Source organism: Stegostoma tigrinum, chromosome 23, assembly GCF_030684315.1.
Source record: "Stegostoma tigrinum isolate sSteTig4 chromosome 23, sSteTig4.hap1, whole genome shotgun sequence".
NCBI classification, from domain to species: Eukaryota; Metazoa; Chordata; class Chondrichthyes; order Orectolobiformes; family Stegostomatidae; genus Stegostoma; species Stegostoma tigrinum.
The window spans coordinates 38,015,898-38,042,041 of record NC_081376.1 but is presented as its reverse complement, the minus strand read 5'-3'; the positions used below and the strand labels follow the sequence as shown (position 1 = coordinate 38,042,041).

At 40.1% G+C, this 26,144-nt stretch overlaps 2 protein-coding genes across 2 annotated transcripts in view; one reads left to right on the top strand and one right to left on the bottom strand.

Annotated features, from left to right (window-relative positions):
- The first annotated feature begins 2,834 nt into the window (after nucleotides 1-2,834).
- On the top strand, nucleotides 2,835-18,026 carry tekt4 (tektin 4). The gene is made up of 6 exons (XM_048552111.2): nucleotides 2,835-3,567; nucleotides 7,686-7,756; nucleotides 11,466-11,609; nucleotides 14,581-14,803; nucleotides 16,006-16,160; nucleotides 16,293-18,026. The coding sequence occupies exons 1-6, from the start codon at nucleotides 3,034-3,036 to the stop codon at nucleotides 16,507-16,509; spliced, it is 1,344 nt and encodes a 447-aa protein (XP_048408068.1). The 5' UTR covers nucleotides 2,835-3,033; the 3' UTR covers nucleotides 16,510-18,026.
- Nucleotides 16,555-26,144, bottom strand: part of LOC125462437 (uncharacterized) — a 51,733-nt gene continuing 42,143 nt past the window's right edge. The window contains exons 17-19 of the mRNA XM_048552489.2: nucleotides 21,741-21,928; nucleotides 20,432-20,573; nucleotides 16,555-19,362 (exon numbers count right to left, since the gene is read on the bottom strand). Coding sequence (XP_048408446.2) covers nucleotides 19,187-19,362; nucleotides 20,432-20,573; nucleotides 21,741-21,928 — 506 coding nt within the window. The 3' untranslated portion in view covers nucleotides 16,555-19,186. The remainder of the gene's footprint in view (nucleotides 19,363-20,431; nucleotides 20,574-21,740; nucleotides 21,929-26,144) is intronic.

Sequence of the window (26,144 nt, the reverse complement as noted above, 5' to 3'; positions counted from 1 at the left end):
TTATTTTTTCACAAACATACAAATTAGGTGCTGAGGGTCTCCCTAACCTAGTCCACCATTCAATAAGATTGTGGATGAGCTGACTGCGACCTATCTCTTACATGTCCAACTACCCATGATAACCATTGATTTCCTTGTTAGTTAAAAACTACCTTTAAAAAATGACCTTGCTTCCTATGCTTTCTAGGAATGAGAGCTCTAAAGACTCAACCAAGAGAATAAAAGTTTGCATCTCCGTTATAGGCGAAAAACCTTATATTTTTCACCAGAAAACTAAGGGCCCTTCAAATTTATAGTCAAGAAGGACAATCAACTTGAGATAGGTTTGAGAAAATGTCTGTGGTTATGATATTGGGTTGCCAATTCTGATTGAGTTTTTGCCATAAGCCCTGCTCCAAACCATCCCACTCTCAGACTCAGGTCACTAATCACCAACGTGACCTCCTTTGCTGTCTTAACACTCCAGTTAAAAACCCCCCATTTCTTTATTACCCACTCATTGATGCTTGACAAACAACTGTTACATTTGTCTCCAATGTTACAATAACAAGCAAAAATTCAAAGACAACGAAAACTTCACAAATTCTTTAATCTCCCTCCTCCTCGGTTCTCAATACCAGTGTCCTCGAATTTAATGTTTGATCCTTGGAGATTCCATATGAATCTTGATGGCTTGAAAACTCTACAAGATCATAATTTCACTGGAGGCAAGATGATAGATACTAAACCTTGGCATTTCAATTCTAATAACAAGTTACCAGAAAAAAAAGTGTAAGGAAAGTCAGGGAGTACTCTCTGTAAAAGGGAAAAGCCATTTAGAATTGAGACAAAGAGAAACTCCCTGTCTCAAAATGTTATGAATCTTTGCAATTCTTTACCACAGGGAGCTGTGAACATTCAGTTATTGAGTACATCTAAGTGCAAAGGTTTATAGCAAAGAAACAAAGAAATCTTGCTTCAATTTTGTAGAACACTGTTTAGATTGCACCCAGAGTATTGTATGAAGTTCTGCTCTCCTTGCCCAATAAAAGACATAGTTTCCATCAAGGGAGTGCAGGGGAGTTTCATCAAACTGATTCTTGGGATGGTGGGATTGTCCAATGAGGACATATTGAAGAGAATGGACCTATATTTCTGAGGTTAGAAGAACGAAAGGTGATCTTTTCAAAATGTGCGACATTCTTAAAGGGATAGATTAGATGCAGGAAGGATGTTTCCACTAGCTGTGGAGCCTAGCATCAGACCTCTCAGTCTCGGAGTAAAAAGCAAGCCATTTAGGACTGAGATGAAGAAGAACCTCTTCGCTTAGACAATGGTGAATCTTTGGAATTTTTTATTCTACAGTCATTAACTAACTTTGGGGCAGCAAGGTGGCTCAGTGGTTAGCACTGCAGCCTCACTGTGCCAGGGACCTGGGTTCAATTCCACCCTCGGACAACTGTCTGTGCAGAGTTTGCACATTCTCCACATGTCTGCGTGGGTTTCCTCCCACAGTCTGAAGATGTGGAGGTTAGGTGAACTGGCCATGCTAAATTGCCCATAGTGTTTAGGGGTGTGTGGGTTATAGGGGAATGGGTCTGGGTGGGATGCTCCAAGGGGCGGTGTGGACTTGTTGGGCTGAAGGGCCTGTTTCCACACTGTAGGGAATCTAATCTAAGTTCAGGAGAAAGATTGATGAATTACTAATGATATCAAGAAAAATGGGGATGGCATGTGACTATGGTGTTGAAGAAGATGATCAGCTATGATCTAAACTGGAAGAACAAGCTCAAGGGGTGCCTGCTCTTACATTCCTATGATAGATTTTTGGGTTCTAATGAAAGATATGTGGATAGTATGGGACGGTAGCGTTGCGTAGAACATCAGGTACCAAGTGCCAAAGGGAGTGATTTCACAATGAAGAGGGACAAGATAGGCTGGGGTTGTCTTCCTTGAAAAAGAGAAGACTGAAGGAGTACCTAAGGTATTCAAAAATATGAGGGGCTCAAACAGGGTGGATAGGGAGGAACATTTACTCTTAGTAGAAAGATCAATAACCTGGGGCATAGCTTTAATGTAAAATGTGGTAGAATCTTAGAATCCCTACAGAGTGGAAGCAAACCAGTCAGCCCATCAAGTCCACATAGACCGTCTAAAGAGCATCCTACCCAGACTCAGCCCCCTACCTTATAACCTGCATTCCTCCTGGCTAATCCATCCACCCTACACATTCCTGGACACTACGGGCAATTTAGCATGGCCAATTCACCTAACCTGCACATCTTTGGACTGTGGGAGGAAACTGGAGCACCCAGAGGAAACCCACGCAGACGTGGCAAGAGCATGCAAACTCTATCCAGAGAGTCGCCCAACTTGGGTCCCTGGTATTTTGAGGCAACAGCACTGACACTGATCCACCATGCCATATATGCATGAACCCTCAATATTTAAATATGTCCTTGAAAAGCCACAGCATACAAGGGCCGGGCTTTGGGAAATGGGTTTAGAATAGAAGTTTGTTAACTGGTGCAGACACCAGGGCTGAAGAGCCTTTTTCCATGTATAAACTCTAAGGCCGCCATTCTGTGACCAATTTCAGCTGCTACTCTATCCGTTATAGAATCCTAGAACCACGTGGAGGGGGAAAGATACTGTCCTGACTCCTTTACCGGCTGATTGCAAACTGTAACCTCACAATATTGTGCTGGACTCAGAGCAACATGCCGTGACCAAGCAGTGGAAGGAGCGAGCAGCGACTGACTAGTCGATAGGCTTTGCAGAGAAGCTCTACTGGCAACAATAGTGTAACCATAACAACCGCTGCAGGTAACCGAGCAACCAGACACTCGCAACAAACTGGAGGAACAACAGTTGAATGAAGCGAGTAGAGTGTGATACAGGCAAGGAGTGCAACAGGGGCCGTGCTCGCTGGGGGAGACAGGGGTTCAAACCCCACTCAGGACACATATATAGATTGTATTTATTTGTGTGCATTTTGTTTTTTTTTAAAGTAGAGTATAAAACGCTTTGGAGTGACACGGAACCATTGCAACCATGTCTGCTACAGAAGTTCTGATTACCCACCCGCAAGTTTCTCGCTGCATTCCCGAGGAAGAACTGCCTTGCAAACCCGAATGCATAATCCGCAATGAAGGGCTGCACTCTTCCGCTGGCCTGGCCACTGCAGGCTTCAGGACAGCCAAGTACCTGGATGAGGAATGGCTGCAGAACAACTACGCCAAGTATTACCAGGCCTTCGCCGACCGGGACACGGCGGAAAACATACAGAACATGTCCAAGACCTTGATAGCCGAGAGGGAGAGGCTGACTCAGGAAACCCAAGCCACCTCCACCAAGAAGCTGGGCGAGAGGCTGCAGGACATTTTCTTCTGGAAGTCAGAGCTGAAGAGGGAAATCGAGGACCTGTTGGCCGAGACTGACCTCCTGCTTCAGCAGAAGAGGCGTTTGGAGATTGCCCTGGACGCGACCGAGATAGCCATGTTCATATCGACCGATAATCTGCAAAACAGGGAAAGGCGCCAAGGCCCCGATCTGGTCAAAGACAGGGTGGAAGACGAGCTGTTGAGGGTGAGAGAGGGGTGAACACCGTTGTTGCTTCAGTATTTGCAGCGAACTGCATTGCTGTGGTTTCACAGAGCCATCTCCCCACTGACAGAAGCTAATGGGGGAAGGGAGCAGAGATACTGAGGGGCTCCCAGTCTCCAAGGCTCCTGGTTAGCCACAATGGATTTATTAGAAACGGGGGTGGACTGAAAGTGATTCTTTAAGCTCGAAGGCTGTGGCCAGGTCACATAGCACAGGCGTTTGTTAATTTTAATCAATCTGACCCAGACACGATATGACACAACTCTGACTTGAACCTGAACCTTCGGGCTGAAAGCTAGGGATATTACCGTAGGCCCCTCTGGACCAGGCTTGTATGCCTTTAAATATATAAAAGGCTGCGGAGTGAGCCAATTGTAATGCTTTAGATGCTTATGAGCAGTATGTCAGGCATGTCATGATCCATGTCTGAGGCAAGTGGGACTTGAACCCATTCCTTCTAGTCTATAGGTGGGGGCGCTACCACTGCAGCACAAGAGCCTGTAAATTCTTTGACAGTGGAATATGGCCAAGAAGCCAACCCTATGAGATATTTTCTAGTCAACCAGTGAAGTTATTACACTCCTCTGGCATAGTTGGGATTTGAAGCCAGGCTCAGGCGCAGAGACTCAAGAGCGTCTGGCCGAGGCTTGTACTCAGTTGGATATAGAAGGTTGAAGGGTGATCCAACTGCAATATTTAAAGATGATTAAAAGATTTGATAGACAGAAGCTCAGAAGCAGGAAATAATCTACTAATTAGAGCTAGGCTATTCGCGGATTGTGTTACGGGGGCACTGTCTTACTGAAAGGGCAGCAGAGAGATGGAACACCTCCCTGACTTCGCCCCCCTGCCCCCAGACACCAAAAACTGTTGAGACTTCAAAGTGGACATTGATTTATTTTTGTAAAGCAGGGATACCAAGGGATTTGGCAAAAAGCTGGGTGGGTGGAGTTCAAACATATGTTAACAGTAACTTTTTATTTTAATGCTGAAGCAGATTTGAGGACCTGAAAGCTTTATTTCTTGTTCCAATGTTCTATCTGCTACTTCTGTCTGCATGGCTGTGATGTGCTCTTGGGAAATCAACTGGTTCCTGTGCAGTGTCAAGCTGCGTTTACAAAAAGTGCCCGGGGTCAAGTTAATCCTCTAAAGCACTTCCTCAATGCATCAGAGTTTCTTTTTTAAATGATCTGAGAACGTGGAAGCTCTGAACCCATGATTAGTTGTGTTGAGAAACTCACTACATGAATATGAATATGCAGCCAGCAGAGCCAACATAATGCCAGCAGCTGTTTCTGCACTACAGCTGTAAATGGTGGAGCTAAAAAGTCAGGGATGTGTGTAATGACAGGATTGGAGGTGTACAGAGATCTTAGAGGAAGTGACAGAGATTGGGATGGAGAGGCATGAATTTTATCCCCCGCCCTATTATAGCTAAGGTAGTTTGCCAAGTCTACGTGTAGATTAAAATCGAATATGATTTACTGTAGCACCGATTTTATGTGTATCTCTAATTTCCTGTTTAATGCTATCTACTACCTCACCAGCGATAGTAGGAACTGCAGGTGCTGGAGAACCTGAGATAACAATGTGTAGAGCTGGATGAACCCAGCAGGCCAAGCAGCATCAGAGGAGCAGGAAGGCTGACATTTTGGGCCTAGAAGAAGGGTCTAGGCCTGAAAAGTCAACTTTCCTGCTCCTCTGATGCTTCTTGGCCTGCTGGGTTCATCCAGCTCTACACCTTGTTATCTCTACTACCTCACCATTACAGTTTGATGACTCCCGTTAATGTTTTCTGCTCCTTGTTGCTTTATAGCTCCACCCAGACATCTAGATTTTCTGTGCCAGTGTGCTTTTCCACTACTGCACTGATTTCATCCTTCATTAGAATGCCAACTCACCTGTTTCTTTTCTCTTTTTGACTCTGCTTCCAAAAGATTGGATATTAATTTCCCAATGTTGTCACCCGCCAGCTATGTAATTTTACCAATTTTCAGCTATTTGTGCTGTTAATTCATCCAGCATATTGAGAATGACCAATGCAAAAACAGCCTTCTTTTATTAATCTGTTTTTTCTCATCAACCTGTTCAGAGATGTTATTACACACCTCTGGACCAGGTGGGACTTGAACTCGGGTTTCCTGGTCCGGAGTTAGGGATACTAGTGCTGCATTACAATTCGGATACAATACCTTTAAATTTGTTTCTTCAACATTTTACACATTTTTATAAGCTGACCCTATTTTTTGCCATTCCTGTTTTATCTGCCTTCCATTTTTGACTTCTACACTTCTTTCATTAATTTTTATCTTTGTTTTAGTCTCTTGTGTCTCCCTGCTCAGGTCCTTGTCTGACTGATACTTTCCCCACAGAGCAAGCAAATGCTTTTGTGAAGATATCAGACATGGACTTGGTGAGGTGCAACCTATCTCAGTCCCACCTTGCCTAGAATCAGTCCCAATTTCCCAGGAATCTAAACCCCTCCTATCTACGCTAGTTCTCCAGCCATGCGTTCATCTAGTCCATTCCCCTATTCCTAATTTCACTAACATATGGCATTGGGAATAACCCTGAAATTAGTACCTTTGAGGTCATGCTTTTTAATTTATTTCATACTTCCTTATATTTTGCTTGTAGGACTTCATCCCACTTTTTGCCTATATCATTGGTATTAACATGGACCAAGACCTCCGGCTGTTTACCAATCCCTTCAGATTGTCGTTCATGGCATCCTTGACCTCAGACAACATACTATTCTGATGCCACCCTGCTGCCACAGAAACCTCTCAGTTCCCATTATGATAGAATCAATATCACTGTTGCTCTCACACACCTTTTTCTGCCACCCCCAGTGAGCTTAGCAATTCATGGTGCCATGGATTTGGATCTCACTGAATTCGCCTGAGAAACCATTTCCTCTAACAAAGTCCAAGTGGAAAAACAGTTAAAGAAATCAGCAGCAGTCATTCCTGCACTAGCTGCCTAGTACTTTTACCCTGACTGGTGGTGATTCATTCCCTTTCTGCTTGTGCTGTGTGACTATCTCTCTGTATGAAATATCCACGAGGATATCCATCTTGTGTGTACTCCATTGTGACTCCAGCCACTGCTCCAAATCTGAAATGTAGATTGTGAACAGCTGTAGCTGGAGACAATTCCTGCCCGAAAGGTCACTCTGGACACTGAAAGTGTCCCTGAATTCCCGCATCACACAAGGAGAGCCTTTCATGTGGCCGAGCTGTCCTGCCGTGATTTACCCTTAAATACTCTCTTTACATTTAGAGTAGAATATAACAGAGTAGAGTATCCATCGCACATTTGGGTAAAGTATTCCACAAAATCATTATTGAGAAAAGTAATTTCCCTTCATCTCAGTTTTAAATCTGCTATCCCTTCTTCTAAAACAAAGACCTCTTGTTCTAGATTGCTCCACATGAGGAAACATCTTCACTGCATCTACTTTGTGAATTCCTTTAGCATCTTATATACATCAAATAGATCTCCTCTCACTCTTCTAAACTTGAGAGTTTATAGGCCTAAACAGCTCAGTCTCTCTTCTTAAACCGATACCCTCAACCCTGGAATCAACTTCCTCCGAACTGCCTCCAATACAACTACACCCTGCCCAAATAAGTGGACCACCCCGTTGTATGCAATACTCCAGGTGTGGTCTCACAAATGGCTTGTAGAATTGCAGCAATGCTTCGCTGCTTTTATTCTCTATTTCTTTAGAAATAAATGCCAAAGTTCAATTTGATATTCTGCTACTTTTGTTTGGAAAATGCTAGGGATATTTCACATCCACCAGAAAGAGCAGACCAGTCTTTTAAATAACATTTCTTCTGAAGACAGCACCCCCAAAAACACAGGATTGGAGTATCAGCCTTGATTGTAGTGCTCAAGTACTGGAATGGGACTTGGGCCCACGAATTTCATTCTTTAAGGATATTATCCACTTAGGCAGGCTGGCCCAATTTATTGCATTGCTGATGTCAATGAACACGTACTTAGTATTTACAATTGTTCACGCTCGGGAGTACCTACTAGAACTGGGCCATTTCTGAAGCAATATCTGGTTATGTCCTTTCTTTTTAATGCAGGAAGTTGATTTGATTCAGAATGTGCAAGGAGTTTTGAAGCGAACTTTGGATGAGGTCAACAAGCAGATAAGGTAATGTAATTATTAGGGACAGAATGTCTTCAGATTCATTACTTATCGATTGCCCTTCCAGTGCATCCTATGTTATGTTATAAATTTCAAGTTATTTACATACCTATTAAGGGGACAGTAACCTGTAGCGAAATCTCAAGGTTACAACCAAAACTTTTGCTCAATGATTATGAAACGTTATGTCTGAAGTTTTAAACCTAATATCAGAATCCTTTTTTTAAAAAAATCAATTACAAATGATTATGACTCATCTTAATTTGTCGGTACTTTTGTAATGCATGTACTTTTTCCAATGCGATAGATTAATAGTAAAGTCAAATGAGCTCAGTGATTATACTGTAATAGTTGCTAGTTTAGACGCAGAGTGTCAGAAACTGCAAAATTCAAGATGGCAGTAACTGGAGGAATTTTTCACTACATAATCATCCAATGATTTGGTAAGAATGTAAGAAATTTGAGCTGGAGTAGATCATGTTGTTTCTGTGGTCAGAAGATCCTGGCTAAGCTTTCAGATCCATTCAACTCTCCTGCCCTATCCCAATACCAATATTGTTTGATTCTCTTTTGCATCCAATAATACATTAATGTCAGTCTTGATATACTCAACAATTGAGCATCTGCAGGTCTTTGGGGTAAGTTATTCCAAAGGGCGGAGCATTCCAAAGATTCAATTCCATTTCCAACCACTTATCCTGAGACTATCGCCTCTAGCTGTAGACTTGCAACCAAAGTAACAGCCTCTTAGCATCAACTCTGTCAAGCCCTGTAGGAATTTTAAATGACTGAATTAGATCAGCTCTCATGTTTCTAATCTCTGGGAAAACAGACTCATTCTACATGATTTCTAGTCATACGTCAGCCCTCTTATCTCAGGCCCTATTCAAAGAATTTGATGCTTGAAGGAATATAAACCTGCACCTTCTAATTAAGTAAATAGTTAGTTGTAGTGGAATGTTAGGATCATATAGAATAATGCAGCACACTGGGAGATCACCTTATCCATTATGCCTGTGTTTGCTCTTTGAAAGAACTATAAAATTAACCTAATTCCTTTGCTTTCTCCCCACATAATAATATTGCCTAACACATAACACTGGGCAACTGTTGATGAAATGAGATACCCTACTTCCTCCAAAATTGTTAGCCAGTCCTGTTTTAACTCTTGAATATGCTTCCATCATATTTTGGGCAATGCATCTTACTTTTGTACAACCTTTCAAAATGTAAACTGCAACAAAATTGTGCCAGATGATTTCCATATAAATACAACTTTCCCAGTCCCAAAAAGCATAAATAGAAGTAAAACCAAAAGATGATGATGTGCAGAACAAGTCAAATAGTCACCCAAGGACAGGAACATTCGTGATTCTTTACCCCCTTCAGACACTGCCTAACAGATTGTGCATTTCCAGTTTTTTTCTGGCCTGGCTTAACTGTTTTCACTCAGAAATCAACATGCAATCAAAAACTATTGGTTCAACCCCTGTGTGTATAAGAGAATCAACTATGTTTCAAGGCAAGCACTTTTGCTTTTGAGGAACACAGTGGTATAGTCCTACCTCTGGGTCAGAAGGCCCAGATTCAGTTCACACCTGCCTTGGAAGTGTGTCATATTTTTTTAAAAAAGTTGCACATAAGAAGCAGAAAATTCTGGAAATACTGAGCAATTCTGGCAGCTTCTATTGAAGGAGGACCAAAGTTAAAGTTTTAGGTCAATGGCTTTTTTTATTAGAACAGGGAAAAATTTCAGATATAGACTTTAGGCATGTGAAAGGCACCGAGGCAGGATTGGAGAACACAAGGGAAAATCTATGATGGGGAGAAACATAGAAATATAGAAGATAGGAGCAGGAGGAGGCCATTCGACCCTCAAGCCTGCGCCACCATTCTTCACAATCATGGCTGATCATCCAACTCAATAGGCTAATACTAGTTTCTTCCCATAACCTTTAATCCCATTTGCCCCAAGTGCTATAAACCTGTCGCCTACTGAATACATTCAATGTTTTGGCATCAACTACTTCCTACGGTGAAGAATTCCACAGCTCACCACACTTTGGGTGAAGAAATGTCTCTTCATCTCTGTCCTAAATGGCCTACCCTGAATCCTCAGACTGTGACCCCTGGTTCTGGACATACCCACCATCAGAAACATCCTCTATCCTGTTCGATCCTGTGAGAATTTTATAAATCTCTATGAGATTTCCCCTCATTCATCTGAACTCCAGCAAAACGATTCCAACCGAGTCAATCTGTCCTCAGACGAGAGTCCCACTATCTCTGAATCAGTCTGGTAAACCTTCGCTGCACTCCCTCGAGAGCAAGAGCATCCTTCCTCAGAAAAGGAGACCAAAACTACACACAATATTCTAGGTGTGATCTCACCAAGGCCCTGTATAACTGCACCAACACATCCCTGCTCCTGTACTCAAAACCTCTTGCAATGAAGGCCAACATACCATTTGCCTTCTTTACTGCCTGCTGCACCTACATGCTGTACCTTCAGCGATTGGTGCACAAGGACACCCAGGTCCCACTGCACGCTCCCCTCTCCCGACTTACAGCCATTCAGGTAATAATCTGCCTTCTTGTTTTTGCTTCCAAAGTGAATAATCTCACATTTATCCAAATTATACTGCATCTGCCATTGATTTGCAGACTCACCCAATCTGTTGAGATCATGCTGGAGGATCTCTTTATCCTCATCACGGTTCACCCTCCCACCCAATTTGGTATTTTCTGCAAGCCTGGAGATGTTACATTTTGCTCCCTCAACCAAATCATTAATATACATTGTGAATAGCTGGGGTCACAGCAGGAGAAATTAGAGGACAAAGTGTTCATGATGGAAGGACAAAGGGAATAACAGGTAAGATCACAAAGATGTAAATAAAAATCGAAAGAACTGCGGATGCTTTAAATCAGAAAGAAAAGCAAAATAAATTGCTGGAAAAGCTCAGCAGGTCTCGCAGCACCTGTGGAGAGAAATCAGAGTTAACATTTCAGGTCGAGTGATCCTTCTGAAGGAGGTGTGATGGCAGAAGCCTGAACAACTGCTGTCCAAATAAAAGAGAAAATAGCAGAGAAGAAGAAAAAAAATTAACACCAACAAAGGCAAATAAAATGAGTCCAGAGGTTACAATCTGAAACAACACTTTAAACCTCTGCTGCACTAAACCTCACTCTTCATCAAGCTTCAACGAGTTTATTTGTTGTGAGGTATGGATCCAAACCCTTGTGTTTACTTTGACTGATCTCAGTCAGGTGCATCAAGTAGTCTAACAGAATTGGCTTCTATTCCTGAAGGCAGGGAGAGGAACGGAAATTTCTAATTACTATCATGTAAACTGAGCTGGAAAATGTCTGAAGACTCATTGGTCGAGAAGAGAATGGGTATGATGCCATTCGTGGCCACCTAAATAGCTGATGCCTAATGTTCAACAACCTAATAGAAACAGCTGCTTTTGCAGCAAATTAAATTCCTTGTGTGCATTACATTCATTTTATCCCTGGTGTCTGCTTAAAGTCAACATTAACGTTTTCAGAAATTGAGTTCAGTCATTAATCCAACAGAAACTTATTAAGAGTGTCATCTTGGAAGGCACTGCACATTTTCTTTAACAAATTGTAGTTGAATAATATTAATATTTTCTTTTTCTCTGGTATTCTTCCATAGTACTAATAGTACACCATAAACCATTTGTTACAGGAGGAACAGAGATGCCAAGGAGGTCCTGGAACTGGATTGGTCAGATAAATACGAAGCATATAAAATTGATGTCAAAGCCGGGGGCCTCAATAACCAGAGCACAAATATTCAATTCCATCCAAACTCTGCTAAGTTCGAGGACAAGTAAGGCAAACCCTAATTCATGTTCAGAAATCAGACAATGTTGAGATTTTGTAGTAGCTCACAAGTCAGATTTGATCCAGACAGCATAGTTATCACCTCAGATTAATAACAGGTAGAATCACATGACCAAACTAGAGGCTTAAGTCCTGGCAAAATTCAATTTGATGGGAATTAATGAAATCCTTGCAGCCTCCTTCTCCACTCTTACATCTTTTGTACTTTCCTCTTACCCCATTATACTTCTTGCAGCCTCTGTCATACTTTTCCAACCGCGTGTTCCTTCAGGACCAATTTGCATCCACCCTCCCCTCCACACTTGTAGAATCCTTTAATCCCTTCCCAAATCCTGCCCGACTCTACTCTACTCTACTCTGACTGTGATGCCCCACCGTGAACTCAGCAGATGGATCTTCCAGGTCCTGCATCCTGGGCACTGGTGGCTGGGAGTGAATATAACCATCCCCACCCTGACTGTCACCAGACCTTGCCCCATCCAAACAGCTTTCAGTCGCCTGATCCCAGCTCTTATCCCATCCCTACATCGCCTTACCGCTTGTTTCCCTAAACTTCACTTTGTAGCTACTGGCAAATAGGATTCCTCTGCTGACTCCCTTACAACTGCACTGACCTTGCTTTTGCTAGTGCTCAAACTGCTTTTGCTAGTGAACCAATCAAATATGGTTAGGATGCAGCCTGTGGATGGTGGAGCAGCCTCTCTGTATTTCTTTCCATTCTATGTGTTGGGGTTGGGGAGCTGAGACTTCTCACCTATTGATTATCGTTGTGAATGAATTTTCCACAGCAATTTGGGGACTCCTGAGCACCGATCATCTGCTGCCCGGTATACTTTGGTAACAACAGACCATTGGAGTCACAAGCTTTTCTACCTCTTGGTTGTGCCTCTTGAGCAAGATGTCTTTGGTAAAATAAGCCTACAGCAAGCCAAAACTACATCAAACTGGATCAAGCCAAATACCACTTTGATAGTAGCACAGTGACCCTTCCCCCAGATCTAGACTTGCCAATGGTGTACATCATTCTGGAGTTTCATCACATGATCTTGTGTCCCTAGCTGCCCCTCCTATCCTGCCATTGGATGTTGGACAAGCCAATCCTCACAGTGTACCATTGTTCTGCACCAGTTAGAGAGTTGTCAAGCTCTTCGTCATCTGATTGGATGATCCTTGAATATTAGTCTTTTTTTTCCCAAATTTTTAACAAATCAAAAATGTTTCTTCAAAGAGTTTGAAAGAAATGAAATAAAACACTTTACCTAATGGTTGAGTGATGTTCCCTCTTGGGATGCTAGCAAAATATTTTCCTAAAGAATCATGGAGATTTCAGCATGGTCTATCTTCAGCACAGGCTATATGCTCTTAGTCTTGTTAACTGCTAACCACAAGCAATTGGCAAATCCCACCAAAGGGTCCTTAACCCCCCCCCCGACATGTTGTAGTACCCGAGAGACCAAACCAGGTAAGCAGGTCCAGTTCCCATTCCCTCCTTAGACTGATTATTGGATTTTAGGATTTTATAAAGGAGCAAAATGATGCCGACACAGTCCTTTGGTTCAATCACAAACTTGTTTTTTTAAATTAAACCTCTTAACGTCCTAAACAAGTCCTAAATTACTCAACACCTGACCAGTTTGTACAATTTAAATCTCTCCACAATTTAAGCTTGGCGCCCATCCCAAAACACACAAACCCACCACAACGTATTCGTGGAAAAACTTTGATCACAAAACCAGCAAAATTTCGAATTTCTGTCCAAACCTTATTTACTTAAAACCCAAACCCTCTGGATTTGGTTGTTATCCTTAGTTGCCTTTATCTCTGAGCCCTAGTATTGCTTGGATTTGGCTGATAACTCACAGTCAATGTCATGGTCGGGCAGAGTAGACTTGAAGGGCTGAATGGTCTACTTCTGCTCCTACATACTATGGTCATTTCAGGAGAACTGTAGGTCCAGGAGCCAGTTTGACTGCTTCTGAGCCTCCTTCATGACTGCAGACTCTGCCAGACAAGATCGTTACAACTTGGCTGGTACACTTATAATCCCCAGCACGGTTGGTCTATCCAGCATTGTGCTCTTGAGTCAGATTGAACAGCTTTGACCCTTCTTCCAGCTGTAGTACAATTACTTCAGCTCTTCCTGCCCTCCACTTTTTGTAATGATTCATGTTTGCGGTATTTAATCCTACACACCATAATATATTGTAGACTGTTTGTTGTATAATTAAACATGTAGGATGTTGACATGGTGTAAAATGGTACTGGGCCACTAGAGGGTGTGTTAAGACTTCTTGTGATTCCAGCAAAGTAGTATTAACACAGATAATGAAAATACATGCTGTATGATGAAACAAGAAAATAACAGTTTAACAACTTACTGGAAAAGTATAGCACTCCTGCTAATGCACTGATCTGTCAGACATATTTGGACACTAAACATCAAGAACTCCCAAGCTCACTGACCTCCACTGTAGGCAGGCAGGCAACACCTCAATATTAAAATTATCATCCTTGTTCCAAACCCATCCATTTCCTTACCCCTCCCAATCACTGTAATAATGATCACTGAGGAACAAAGGATGGTTGTAAACAAGAGGCAACAATGATTGAGGAAAAATACAATTGATCACTACTTAGCTGGCAAGGCTTAAAAAGATAAATTTTTGCGTATTGAAGAATTTGTTAAACCAAATGGACCTGACAAGAACTGAAAGTGTCCATTCAGTCCAGTAACTTTCTGACTTGTATCGAAGAATATGAACACAGAGCCAGGCCACTAACATGACAGCCTGTGTTATTAATGCGTATCATTTGATATTTGTGGAATTGTACAATGTAGATTGAGGCCATTCAACCCATTAAATGTGTGCTGATTTTTCTGAAGAGGAAAGAATGCGGCTCTGGACAAAATAACCACTGAGTCTTGATGCTTCTTTGTTTTATTTTTGACCTCGCAGTTCTTCAACTCCACAGACTTGGGCTGAATTCACCCATTGTAACATTTATAAAGCTGAACAGGAGCGAATGGCATCCATTAACCTACGCGCTCTGGTTGACAATGTGCTACGTGAGACCTCGCAAGATCTGCGTTGCCAGTATGACCGTGTCAATGCTGCCTTTCACCAGCGTCTGGAAGAACTCAGTGATGCAAAAGCTAAGTTGGAGTATCATCTGAGAAGGGTAAATTTCTGGTCACCTGATTCTGATTCAGTTCTACTCCCAAACTGCACCAAATATCTTACCGTAAAAGTGGAGATAACTTAATTAGAAATGTTCATTGCTACTGTGGAAGGATATTCATACAGGCTTTTTTTTAACTGCTTTAACCTGAATTATGTACTAATTGAATTGATAAATTTTGAATTAGAAATAACTCTGATCTGCCAGCACTATGGGAAGCACATACTGAGGCACCTAATGAGGCAATACATATGTTGGCTCCCATAACATTAGATCTAAATGTGGGTCATGTAATACTGAAAAATTTAACAGATGTTTATTACACTTCTGGTGTTTATGTTACGTTCCCAACTGATGTTCCTACTGCACAAGTTAGATCCAGGAATAAAGGAGCAAATTACTGCAAATGCGGAATAAATACTGAAAACAAAAAGTGCTGGAGGTCACAGCAGATCAGGCAGCTTCCTAGGAGAGAAAGCAAGTTAACGTGTCGGGTCTCAGTGACTCCTCATCAGAGATGACGTGGTGTGGAAGGGGCGGCATTTATGCAATAGTTGGTGCCTTGGAGTGCTGGGGGTTTTTGTTCCCGTTCAATGGTGTTTTCTCTGCTTCAGTTCTGGAGTCTTGAACATTTATTTTAAATGCTGCAGTATTGAAGGGTGTGCCTTCGGTTGCCATCAAGCTTTGGAAATCCCTTCCTAAATCTCTCTGCCTGTTTAGCTCTCTCACCTCCTTTATGATACTCCTTAAAACCAGCCTTTTGTCAAGAATTGTGCTGACCTGCCCTGGTATCTTCCTATGAGGCTTGGTGTCAAATGTTGTTTGTTAAGATTTCTGTGAAGCACCTTGGAATGTTGATTTACCTCAATAAGAGCAACTTAGAAATAATAAGTCACTTGCATCTGTGTAAATTGTTACTGGCAACAATTCAGTTAATATTAAATACATTGGCAGTGGCGCACATTTTATTGTCATTTAAATCCTCTCTTTCACATGCTCATGGTGACAACGTTCCACTTTGGGAGCCTTATCTCTTAAAATGAGATCCGTGGTGGGCATCGGTGGGAAATGTCAATTTAATAGTCTTCCGGTTTGCTCCAAAGGAAAAATTACATTCTCTTAATAACTAAATGGATTGAGGTGGGTGTGGACATTTTTGAGACTGTAAGTGACATCCTCATGTTATTTTTCTCTCTGAACAGACACTTGAACAGATTGCAGAGCAGGAGAAAAACATTGCCCATCTAAAACAGGCCATAAAGGACAAAGAGGCTCCATTGAAAGTCGCTCAAACTAGACTTTATGAGAGGACCTACAGGCCGAATGTGGAGCTCACCAGAGACCCCGCTCAATTTAAGTAAGCCAGCAGAATGTTTGGGAGAAGGAGATCTATGCTCTGGTGATATTAATTCAAATGGTTGCTCTTGCCATTCTATCATGAATTATTATCTCAGTTCTCACTGACTATTTTGTCTCCTATCATTGACAGCTTGGTCTGTGAGGTTGGTGAAATCCAGGAGTCCATCGCTCTCTTGCAAGAGAAACTCCGAGAAGCCCAGGCATCCCTGGAGAACTTAGAAAACACTCGAATGACTCTCGAGAAGGAAATCGCAGTAAAAGTAAATAGCATATTCATTGACAGTGAAAAGTGCCTGAAACACCGTGAACGATACCCAACTGTCATTAGACTTTCAGGTTATCAATAAACAATATAAAACCACACACTTCATATGAGCAATAATATTTTGATTTTCCAGGGATTTATAATCTGAAAGCTGCACCAAGATGCTGTACATATAGGTAAAAGCAATCTGATTCCATATGAACAAATGAAGTGAAATCATCACTAAATTATCATGAACTTGATGGCCACATCCAATATCTTGACTGTCAAGATGAATTATCAGCAACAGAATTTTTTTGATGTTATCACAATCTACCTTGCATTTTTTCAAATCCTATTTTCATAAACAGAGTTTGGAAGATGGCAGAGGGAGTCTCATAGAAACCTATAAAATTCTAACAGGAGTAGCCAGTACAAATGCAGGAACACTGAGCAGGGTGTTCAGAACTGGGGCTCACTGTCTCAGGATATGGGGAAAGCCACTTAGGACAGAAATGTGGAGAAATTTCTTTACTCAGAGAGTGGTGATCCAGTAGAATTCTCTGCCACAGAAAGTGGTCTTGTTTTCTAGAATGAGTTAGATATAGTTCTTAGGACTAATGGGATCAAAAGGTTTGGGAGAAAGTGGGAGTAGGGTGCTGGGTTGGATGATCATATTGAATGATAGAGCAGGCTCAAAGGTCCAAATGGCCTACTTGTGCTCCTAATTTTGATGTTTCTATGTTAAACCACAGGAATAGAAAAGATTATAGTTCATGTGTAACATAACTAAACTAAAGAATTACTAATTTAAGGCTTAAATACATCATCCTAAAACACTAAACAAGACACCATTTTACACTTGTAACCCCCAATTATTCAGTGCCCCCTTGGAGTCAAATTCCAATGTAGTCTTCAGGTAAAGCAGGAGTTAAGGTGATATTCAGACAAATGTAGCCCAGCCACTTTCTAAGGTCAAGTATTTGATTGCAACACCATGTAATGTACATGCTGAAGTTTTTTTTCTCCAAGTCAAGTCTTAGTGTTACATTTTATGGCTGCAATCAACATTGGGAAAGCTGTTTCCACAAGAAGTTCTCACATCACAGATAAAATGGTTACATAAAAACATTATGGATGGAAATGGATATGTTTAATGAATAAAACCCATTGGGAGATGTCAACATAAGATTTATCAATGGACATTCCAATGGCTATACGAATACACTGGTCAATCTCCTTTAATTATATGTGCAAGCAAAGTGTTATATGAAATGGGATTAGAAAGCAGTAGGTAATTGGACAAGGCCATGCAGACATAATGCAGGCCCCAATTTTAAGGATATAAATTCTGTCCTTGTTTAGTGTAGTATTTAGATTTTATAAGGTAATTTAGTTGAAAGGTCAAACTGCCATCTTTTGGCTCTTTGGGTCTCATCTGGTATTGATTCAAATGATTAGGATTCATGATTTTCTTGATTCTTGTTTTGTTTCAATAAAGAATGTTAACTTCTTTTTAAACTATTACTTACACTAAATTACAAATTTCTGGTGCCTTTCACAACTGCAAGGTTTGTGTAAAATTGATTGGTCAGTATTAATAGATCATCAAGCTGTGGAAGGAGTTACCACAGTATCCCTCTGTAAAGCATACTTTCAGGCAGGATTGCTGAATGTAATCTCAATTTTTTTAGTCTCTTATTTATGTATTTTCCTTTCTAGCAGAGACGTTGAAGCAGTCCTAACTTCAGGATTGACAGTATGCAAACAAGAGAGACAAATTTTGAGAAGATTTGTAGCTCAGGTTGAGTTTCAGGATGTGAGTTTGCTCACTGAGCTGGAAGGTTAGTTTTCAGACGTTTCGTCACCATTCTAGGTAACATCATCAGTGAGCCTCCGACGAAGCTTCGAAACGTCTGAAAACTAACCTTCCAGCTCAGAGAGCAAACTCACATCCAGAGAGACAAATAAGTAAATTCTATTATTATGTCATATGGAGAGTAGAGAAAAGATGCATGAGGGGTTAAAATCAAAAAAGAACCTCACATTACTTCTTTACATTTTCTTTAATTGGACAGTGCATTGCTAATATCCCTGTGAGGTTTTTAGCAACAATTCATGGAATATTATACGAGGGGACATCCACCCAGAGATTTTGGAAGAAAAAGAATAACTACAAGAAAATATGAAGATATAGGAGATTAATGTGATTTTATTGATAGCATTCCCTATTCCCCAACTCTGTGACCTTCAAATGGGATACCAAACTGAGGCATCACAGTGCCATCCCTGGTGAGATGATGTAATTACATTGAAATATCTATTAAACAAAAAAACCCAAAGAAATATGGATGCTGGAAATCAGAAACAGAATCTTCAGAACAAGGGTCACTGAACATGAAATATTAACTCCATTTTCTCTCTACAGATGCAGCAAGACCTGCTAAGTTTTTCCAGCTATTTCTGATTTTTTTGAGACAAACATTTCCCATCAACACTGCTTACAAAATTGACAAATTTGGTTAGAAATATCATCTGAGGTTTCATCACATAATCTTCTGCCTCCAAAAGACCTGCCCAGTCATAGAGAGTTTCTTTTTTCCCAGTATCCTATATTTCTGCATTTCATAAACCAATGCATTCAAAGAATATTATTTTTTTAATGCTGTCCCCAGTGAGATTCCTCCAGCATTTTGCAGGTACGGAAAAGGGATTAATTTTCAATTTCTGGAGAGCCTAGGGTCTTCCTGAAGGATTGGTAATGCCGTGAGCTGTATCTGTTAGTGGACTATGGCGCACACTTGGTGAGGTTTTGGGCATAAAGTGAGACCAACACATGGTGTGAGATCCAAGGGGGCCGTAGGCAGGGCACGGAAGGAGAATCTCTGCATCAAAGTTGTAAAGAAGAGAAAAAGCTCCATTTTGGCGAGGCTTTCCCCTAAGCAAATCCGGCGCCCTTTGAAACACAGAGAAGAAAATATGTTCAGAAAATGTACCAAACCCATGGTGAGTAAACTGCTACAGTCTTTTTAAAATAGCATTTTACCTTATTTGGTGATCAATAAAATCCACTGACACAGGGGCTACGCAGAGAGTTTATTCAGGATCTATCAACTCATGCCTTTAAAAGTTTGATGAAAACTTGAAAACAGTTGCTTTACCTCATGAAGCAGAAGGTTGTGTGTCCAAGACCTGCCTCAGAGATTACCCCCTAAATGGAGGCTTACACTTAGAGTGCAACACCAAGCAAATGCCACACTGTTGAAGGTGCTATTTTCTTTGATATGATAAAGTAAGTTGTCCGGTCAATATTTATTCTTCATACAAAATTACAGATCATTTGTTCATGATTACATTTATGTCTGAGTGATCTTGCTATATACAAACTGGCGACCATGTTTCCTGCATGATAATACTGACCGCACCTCAGAAGTACTGAGGTTAATATTAGGAAAGGTGTTCCTTTTGTTTTGTTAGATTTTCAGCTACAAATATTAAGTTTAGCTATTCTCAACTTTAACTTCTACTTGAGTGTTAAATAGGAAACGTAGGCTGAAGGCCTGAGAAATGCAATGAAGGCTGGCAATTTGTCTGTGTGGGAGGCTGAGAAAAAATATGGGTAAGCATAATGATATACCTGTCTATCCAAAATACATCTGCACATCTGATTTTTGTGAGATGTGTCTCCAGCTAACTAACCACATAGTTGTTAGGACTGTATGTTTAATTCAGAACAAATCAGAAAGCAAGTTGAAAGACTGTGTTGACACACTTAAACAGTCACATAGAAAATTTTTTAAAATTATGTGTAGATTCAAAGTTATTTTGAGAGATTGCTGATGAAACTTGACTTCTGAAACATCATCTTTCTCTATTTAATTATTTTCATGTAAGAATACAAACCTAAGAAAATAATAGATGCTAGGTAATCTAGAAATAGATGTAAATGAAAGTGTATCCAGATATAGACAAAGAATGATTATATGATAAAGGGGTTTACTAAAAATAGGCCAATTATTTGATACCTGCAGAGAAAGGCATGAAGGCTTCTTTCTTCACAAATCTCCCCTCAGCATCCAGAAAGTGAGATGGGTTGAACTCATTTGGTTTTTCCCACTGTGTTTTATCATACAGCACAGAGGACAGCAATGGAATCACCTGCATTCCCTTTAAAACAAAATATTCCCAAATGTAAACATCTCATCCACAACTTTTAGGCTAATTTCTGTTGAAAACAATTCAGAGAGGAAGAAAAACAGTAAAAAAGAAATCAGTAATTGTGGGAAGTGAATGAACTGGTCATACTGGAGTTAAGTATAGAAGATGAGTCAGCTTAGTATATTTCATTGCCAGTTTCACTGTTTTGTTTCCTTCTGGGAATTGGTGCCATAAGAGTTGTAGAAAACCATAGACAGTTGCACAAAGATTGCAAGGGTGACGCTTAATTGATGAAAGTGTTCTTCCTCATGGTCTGGTCTAGCAGAAAGATATTTACATATCTGACAGAACCCAGTCGATAGAAATGTCTTTTGATTCACAAGCTAACTAAAGAGAAGGAAGAGCATTCTATCTATCTTACTTCATTCATCAAAGTACACCCTAAATGGTCAAATCCTCCTATACTTCAAATGATTATAAGCATTTTGCCCATGTTTGTTTATCTAGGAGTCTCTTCCACATTTCAGTGGAGAATAACTGATTGGCTAGAGTCCTAAATTTAATATTTTACTTGTTGAACCTGTGTACCTATACCCTGCCTACTAATATTGTTTAAGATTTGTCATTTCTGGTCCTTTAACCATTTTTGGTGTCTTTGTATCATCACCTTCTGAGCATCTGCTTTCAATGCTTAACGTTCAACTTTCTCCAGCCTTTCTCATAACATTGAACTGTTAAACCAGAGTTTAGTATCCCATGTTGACTCTGCACACTTGCCTCTGCATACCACCTTCTTGCTTCTTAGCAAACAGACGTAGTAGTCAAGGTCTAGCCAAAACTGTTAATCGTGAACTCCTTTAACTTATACTCTATTGGCTTTCATTAAATATTTCACTGAATTTCATCATTGCAGTTGTCAAACATGTTTATCAATGTTTATCTATTAAAGACCCTACTTTATCAACTCCATTGATATCTCAGCCCTGCAGAGATGATTCAAAATGGCTAAATTTGAACATCTCAAATAAGCAAAATATGTGTCAGCTGTTAAACTCCAGTCACGCAAAAGTGTGTTTGATCTATTTCTTACATGCATTATGCACTTTTTTAATACCATGCTTTTTAACTAATGATTCATATCATTAATGTCTTTAATGTATTATTTAAAGGTTTTACCTTTGGTATAAAAAATCCTCTGAAGTGTGTATCCTTGGTTGTTGCATGTGGAATATTCATTGGAATTATATTAGCAAACCTTTGGACCTCATGCAAGACCGCATCAGTATATGGCATTCTCTTCCGATCTTCCATCCTGGGCACTCTCTCAGTTCCAATAACTCTTTCAATTTCTCCCTGAACACTTCCTTAATGGAGAAACAGTTCAACTTCAGTTATATTCCCAATCATGAAAGAATAAATCAATTTCAAACCATTTGTATATTGGCTAATCTGTTAAGAGAGGTTTAAATAATAGCCTGTTAATAGTCTGAGCACCTATATAGTGAGCATATGAATTTAAAAAGGTAGCATTTGTGACATTGGGTGTGAAATGAATGGGTAAAGGCTGAAAAGGTCAATAAACTCTCTCCACAAAAGAAATGATGTGTGCACCTTGAATTCAGTCTCTCCAACTGGCTTCGATTTTTTCATTAGTATTAGCAGCGAATGGTTACCAAAAGGTAGAAATTGAAATTTCCTTCAGATAGAAGATTATAATTGGAGTTACCTTAGAGAGCAAAGTGCCAGAATATGATGCTCCATTGATGTTTTGTGAAGTTGAATCAATGGAAAAGCAAATTAATATGAAATTACCAGGTTACATTGTCACTAGGAGAAAAAAAGCAATATATGGTTTTGGTACTGTCACTTTCTAATAGAAACAAGATCAAGTGTAAAGTATTCTCAACGCCAGAGGTTCAACAATTGAACATTGAGGAAGGTTTGGAAAATTTATTGAAATTTATGGATTATATTTATAAGAAACTATTAAGTGTGATATTAAGTATTAGGTATAACTATTAAGGCATATGAGGCATGGTTAGAGTTTGATAATTTAGAAAGCAAAATGGACAATCGTTGGAAGGATTTGTGTAATGAAATTCAACAGACTATTTGCAGTATTGTAAAAATTTTACTTAGATCTTCTTCGTTCAGTGTTTTGTTTTCATGGATGGTGTTAAGATTTCAATCATGGATACCCACCCAGCATTAGCCGGAGTTAGACTTGCAGAAGGATGTACAGTTTTGGAACAAAGATTGGAAGACTATAAAAGTCCTGGGGAAACAATAATTTCCAGCTGCTTTCATGGCATAAATTGAGTGTTCAGCAATAACACAGAATGGGGGCTTCAGTAGTCGCGACATTTCAAGGCTGTCGAGATATGGATGCAAGCATTTCAATATGAAAGAGGGATCACAGCCATTAGCAATGATAAGAGACACCTTTGGCAGTTATAATAAATGACAGGAATTTTGGCACTAAATTGGAAGAGTGAACCCCAGGAATGTCCAGGGACTAGTCAGCAGATGTGACTCTAATCAATTAATTTTCCTAAATGGAATAGCAAAGTTTTTGAAATGATGGACAGCAAAGATCTTTCAGAAAAGAAAGAAGAAGCTTCAGTCAGTAACAAATGTTCTCGTCACAGATGGATCACTGTCCAACACAGCACAATTGAATGCATGTCCACAGTTAATGATGTGGATTGGTTAAGATGTGGCCAAGTTCTCTAAATAATGCAAACCAAAGTATAGTGAAAGAATTTGAGAATTGAATCTGCTTCGGCTTTAGGTTTGACAAAGTGCTGAAATCATGAAAAACAATGATGACTCCCTATAAAATAACATAACTGAGATAAACCACTTTGTCAGCACAGTTGTAGTTCCAAGTGAAATACCTTACTGTCAGGCATGCTGTCTATGAAAAAAAGTTCAAGTGAAACGAGATTTGAAAGAGATGAGACAATTGCTTTTGGGAAGTTACAGAATGTTCAGTTTGTGTAGTCTGTACATTAGACCTTTAACAAAATCTAACTTCTCCAATCAAACTATCAAGCAGGTGATAATGGCATCAGTGAATACGAGTATGAAGGAAAACAGGCTGATTGTTTTAAATTTGCATTAGCAGTTTGCCTATCCATCTTATAAATGCAACTGAAGGATGAAGGAGTAAGGGACAATGAGTACACTAACTGTATGGAGGAGATCAAAGACAAATGTGATTCATGGAGGAAGAAAAGGATATAATCATGGCCCTTAATTCATGTTCCATGAGCAGTAGACTTTCAATTGTGGAAATGGACTTGAAGGGGGAGAAAGCAAATAATTTTCATCTTGCTCTTTGTAGATGTGGCAACTGGATTTAGCTAATGCCAATAAAACATAATAAAGAAAAAAATACTATGGACAACATAGTGGAAAAATGAATAGAGACTGAAATGAAGATACCAGCTAAGTTCCTAATGGACAGTAGGGGAGATATGAACAGTGTCATAATGAACTCCACGGTGGAAAGTTCCTTTCAGTAATGCAGCTAGTGAGGTAGTAGCACACAAATAGATTAGATGTTCAAGAAATCCTAGCAGACCTACAAAGTTGTAAATTAACTCCTGACTTCAGTGTCCATGCACTGAGCTCATGGCAAAGGGCTTGGGAGTGCAATCTGTATCAATTGGTTTTAAAACGAGAAATCCAAAAATTCCTTCGATAATGAGTGATCATCCTTTGGCCGAGAAAGGAAATGCAATTAGCTCAATGGTTCTCTGACACCACCTGAATTCCCTGCATTCAGGAAGAAGTCAGAAGTCACTTGACACCAGGTTATAGTCCAACAGGTTTATTTGGAATCACAAGCTTTCGGAACACAGCCCCTTCGTCAGGTGCACCGAAAGCTTGTGTGATTCCAAATAGACATGTTGGACTGTATCCTGATGTTGTGTGACTTCTGACTTTGTCCAACCTAGCCCAATACTCATCCAATGTGAGTCCTGCACATTCAGGAAGAAGAGCATTTGTTAAGGCTGATGTTTCAGAGATTTCAAGCATTGCAGTTTTCTGTGTGACTATTGGAGATTAGTTTTAATCCGAGGCATGTATATTGCAAAAGAGAAGGTTGACAAAGTATAAACACCCATGTAAACTTATAAGTAATGTTGGAAAAACCGTAATTTTACAACATGGCAATTAAACTGTTAGAATACATTCCTCAGGGTTAATTGACACTGATTAAACATTTATCTGAAATTTTAAAAAGTGATGAGGCATCATGCACTTTACATTACGTCTGCTGGAAAATTACAAGAAGTGATGATGGCAGATAAAGGTTTGCTTGGAAACTGGTGATACTGAAGAATGGGGTATGACTATTTGTCCCAAGGATAATTACCAAACCTTGGCCCTAGAGTCACATATACGTCAAAAGGGACTGGTGAATTGAAAATGCCGCCATTATAGGGGGATAAAAGAAAGCCAACAGCAAATGCAAACATTGGCTAAATGTGCAAGATGGGGGACAGGAGATAAGGTGCACACATTGACAAAATGAGGTAAAGATTTGGAAGATGGAAAAACACAATGTCAGTTCTGTAAATCTGAATCTGGAAATGAGCATGACCATAGCAAGAGAACATGGACTAGCAAAAGGAACTCTGATCACAGGAAGAGAAATCTTTTAAGATAAGACAGCAAGTAGCAGTCATTGGATAATGGGAATAAGAACCATAAAACAGGTCAGAGATACCATAGAATGTCAAAGTCCCTATGATTGAGGTGTTTTGGTGGCTAGTAACAAATTCGGCAAGTTGAATAAGGGTGGAAAACAAAAACAGTTGAAATGCTAAAAAGAGATAATGGGAACTGCAGATGCTGTGGAGAACCCAAGATAACAAAGTGTGAAGCTGGATGAACACAGCAGGCCAAGCAGCATCTCAGGAACACAAAGATGCTGCTTGGCCTGCTGTGTTCATCCAGCTTCATACTTTGTTATCTTGAAATGCTAAAAAGAATTTGGTTATACTCTAAGGTTCCAAAATGGGGAGATCTAGCCTTATCACACAGATGGATATACATAGAAAAGGTGCTCCCTAACGGTATGTATAAGCCAGACCAGTGGCTTGGGATTTCTAAGAGAGACTTGGCGATCAAGGTATTAGATTCAATTCCCCGACAGCATGAAAAATGAGCTTGATGATTTTTAGATTTTTTAATAATGTACTCCTGGGAATGTAAATCTATTGATATAAATGCTGTGATTTTGCAAGAGGAAAAGTTCTCAAATTCTTGAAACTACTCCTGATGATATAGAAGGGAAATTAAATACATGTGTGTTTATATGTTGAATGGCATACCAACAATGTGATACTTTTCAACTAGATCCATCCTGTTAAAAGAGAATTACATTCAGTTAAAAGTAAACCCGGTGATGTTTTCTTGCCATCACAAAGACAAACTGGCAAGCATATGATGTACATTGATGATGCTGTAGTGGAGGTTCTGCAGGATTGAAGCAATGCTTCATAGATAAAATAAAAGTGAACTTCAGACTGGTCCTTGAAATTCAGAGGCATTTAAATATTTACAATT

Excerpts from the sequence above, each read along its gene's own strand:
- tekt4 (XM_048552111.2), top strand. The coding sequence starts at position 3,034 with ATGTCTGCTACAGAAGTTCTGATTACCCACCCGCAAGTTTCTCGCTGC. Across the intron at positions 7,757-11,465 it reads GAGGTCAACAAGCAGATAAG|GAGGAACAGAGATGCCAAGG; the intron begins GTAATGTAATTA and ends CATTTGTTACAG. Across the intron at positions 11,610-14,580 it reads TCTGCTAAGTTCGAGGACAA|TTCTTCAACTCCACAGACTT; the intron begins GTAAGGCAAACC and ends TTGACCTCGCAG.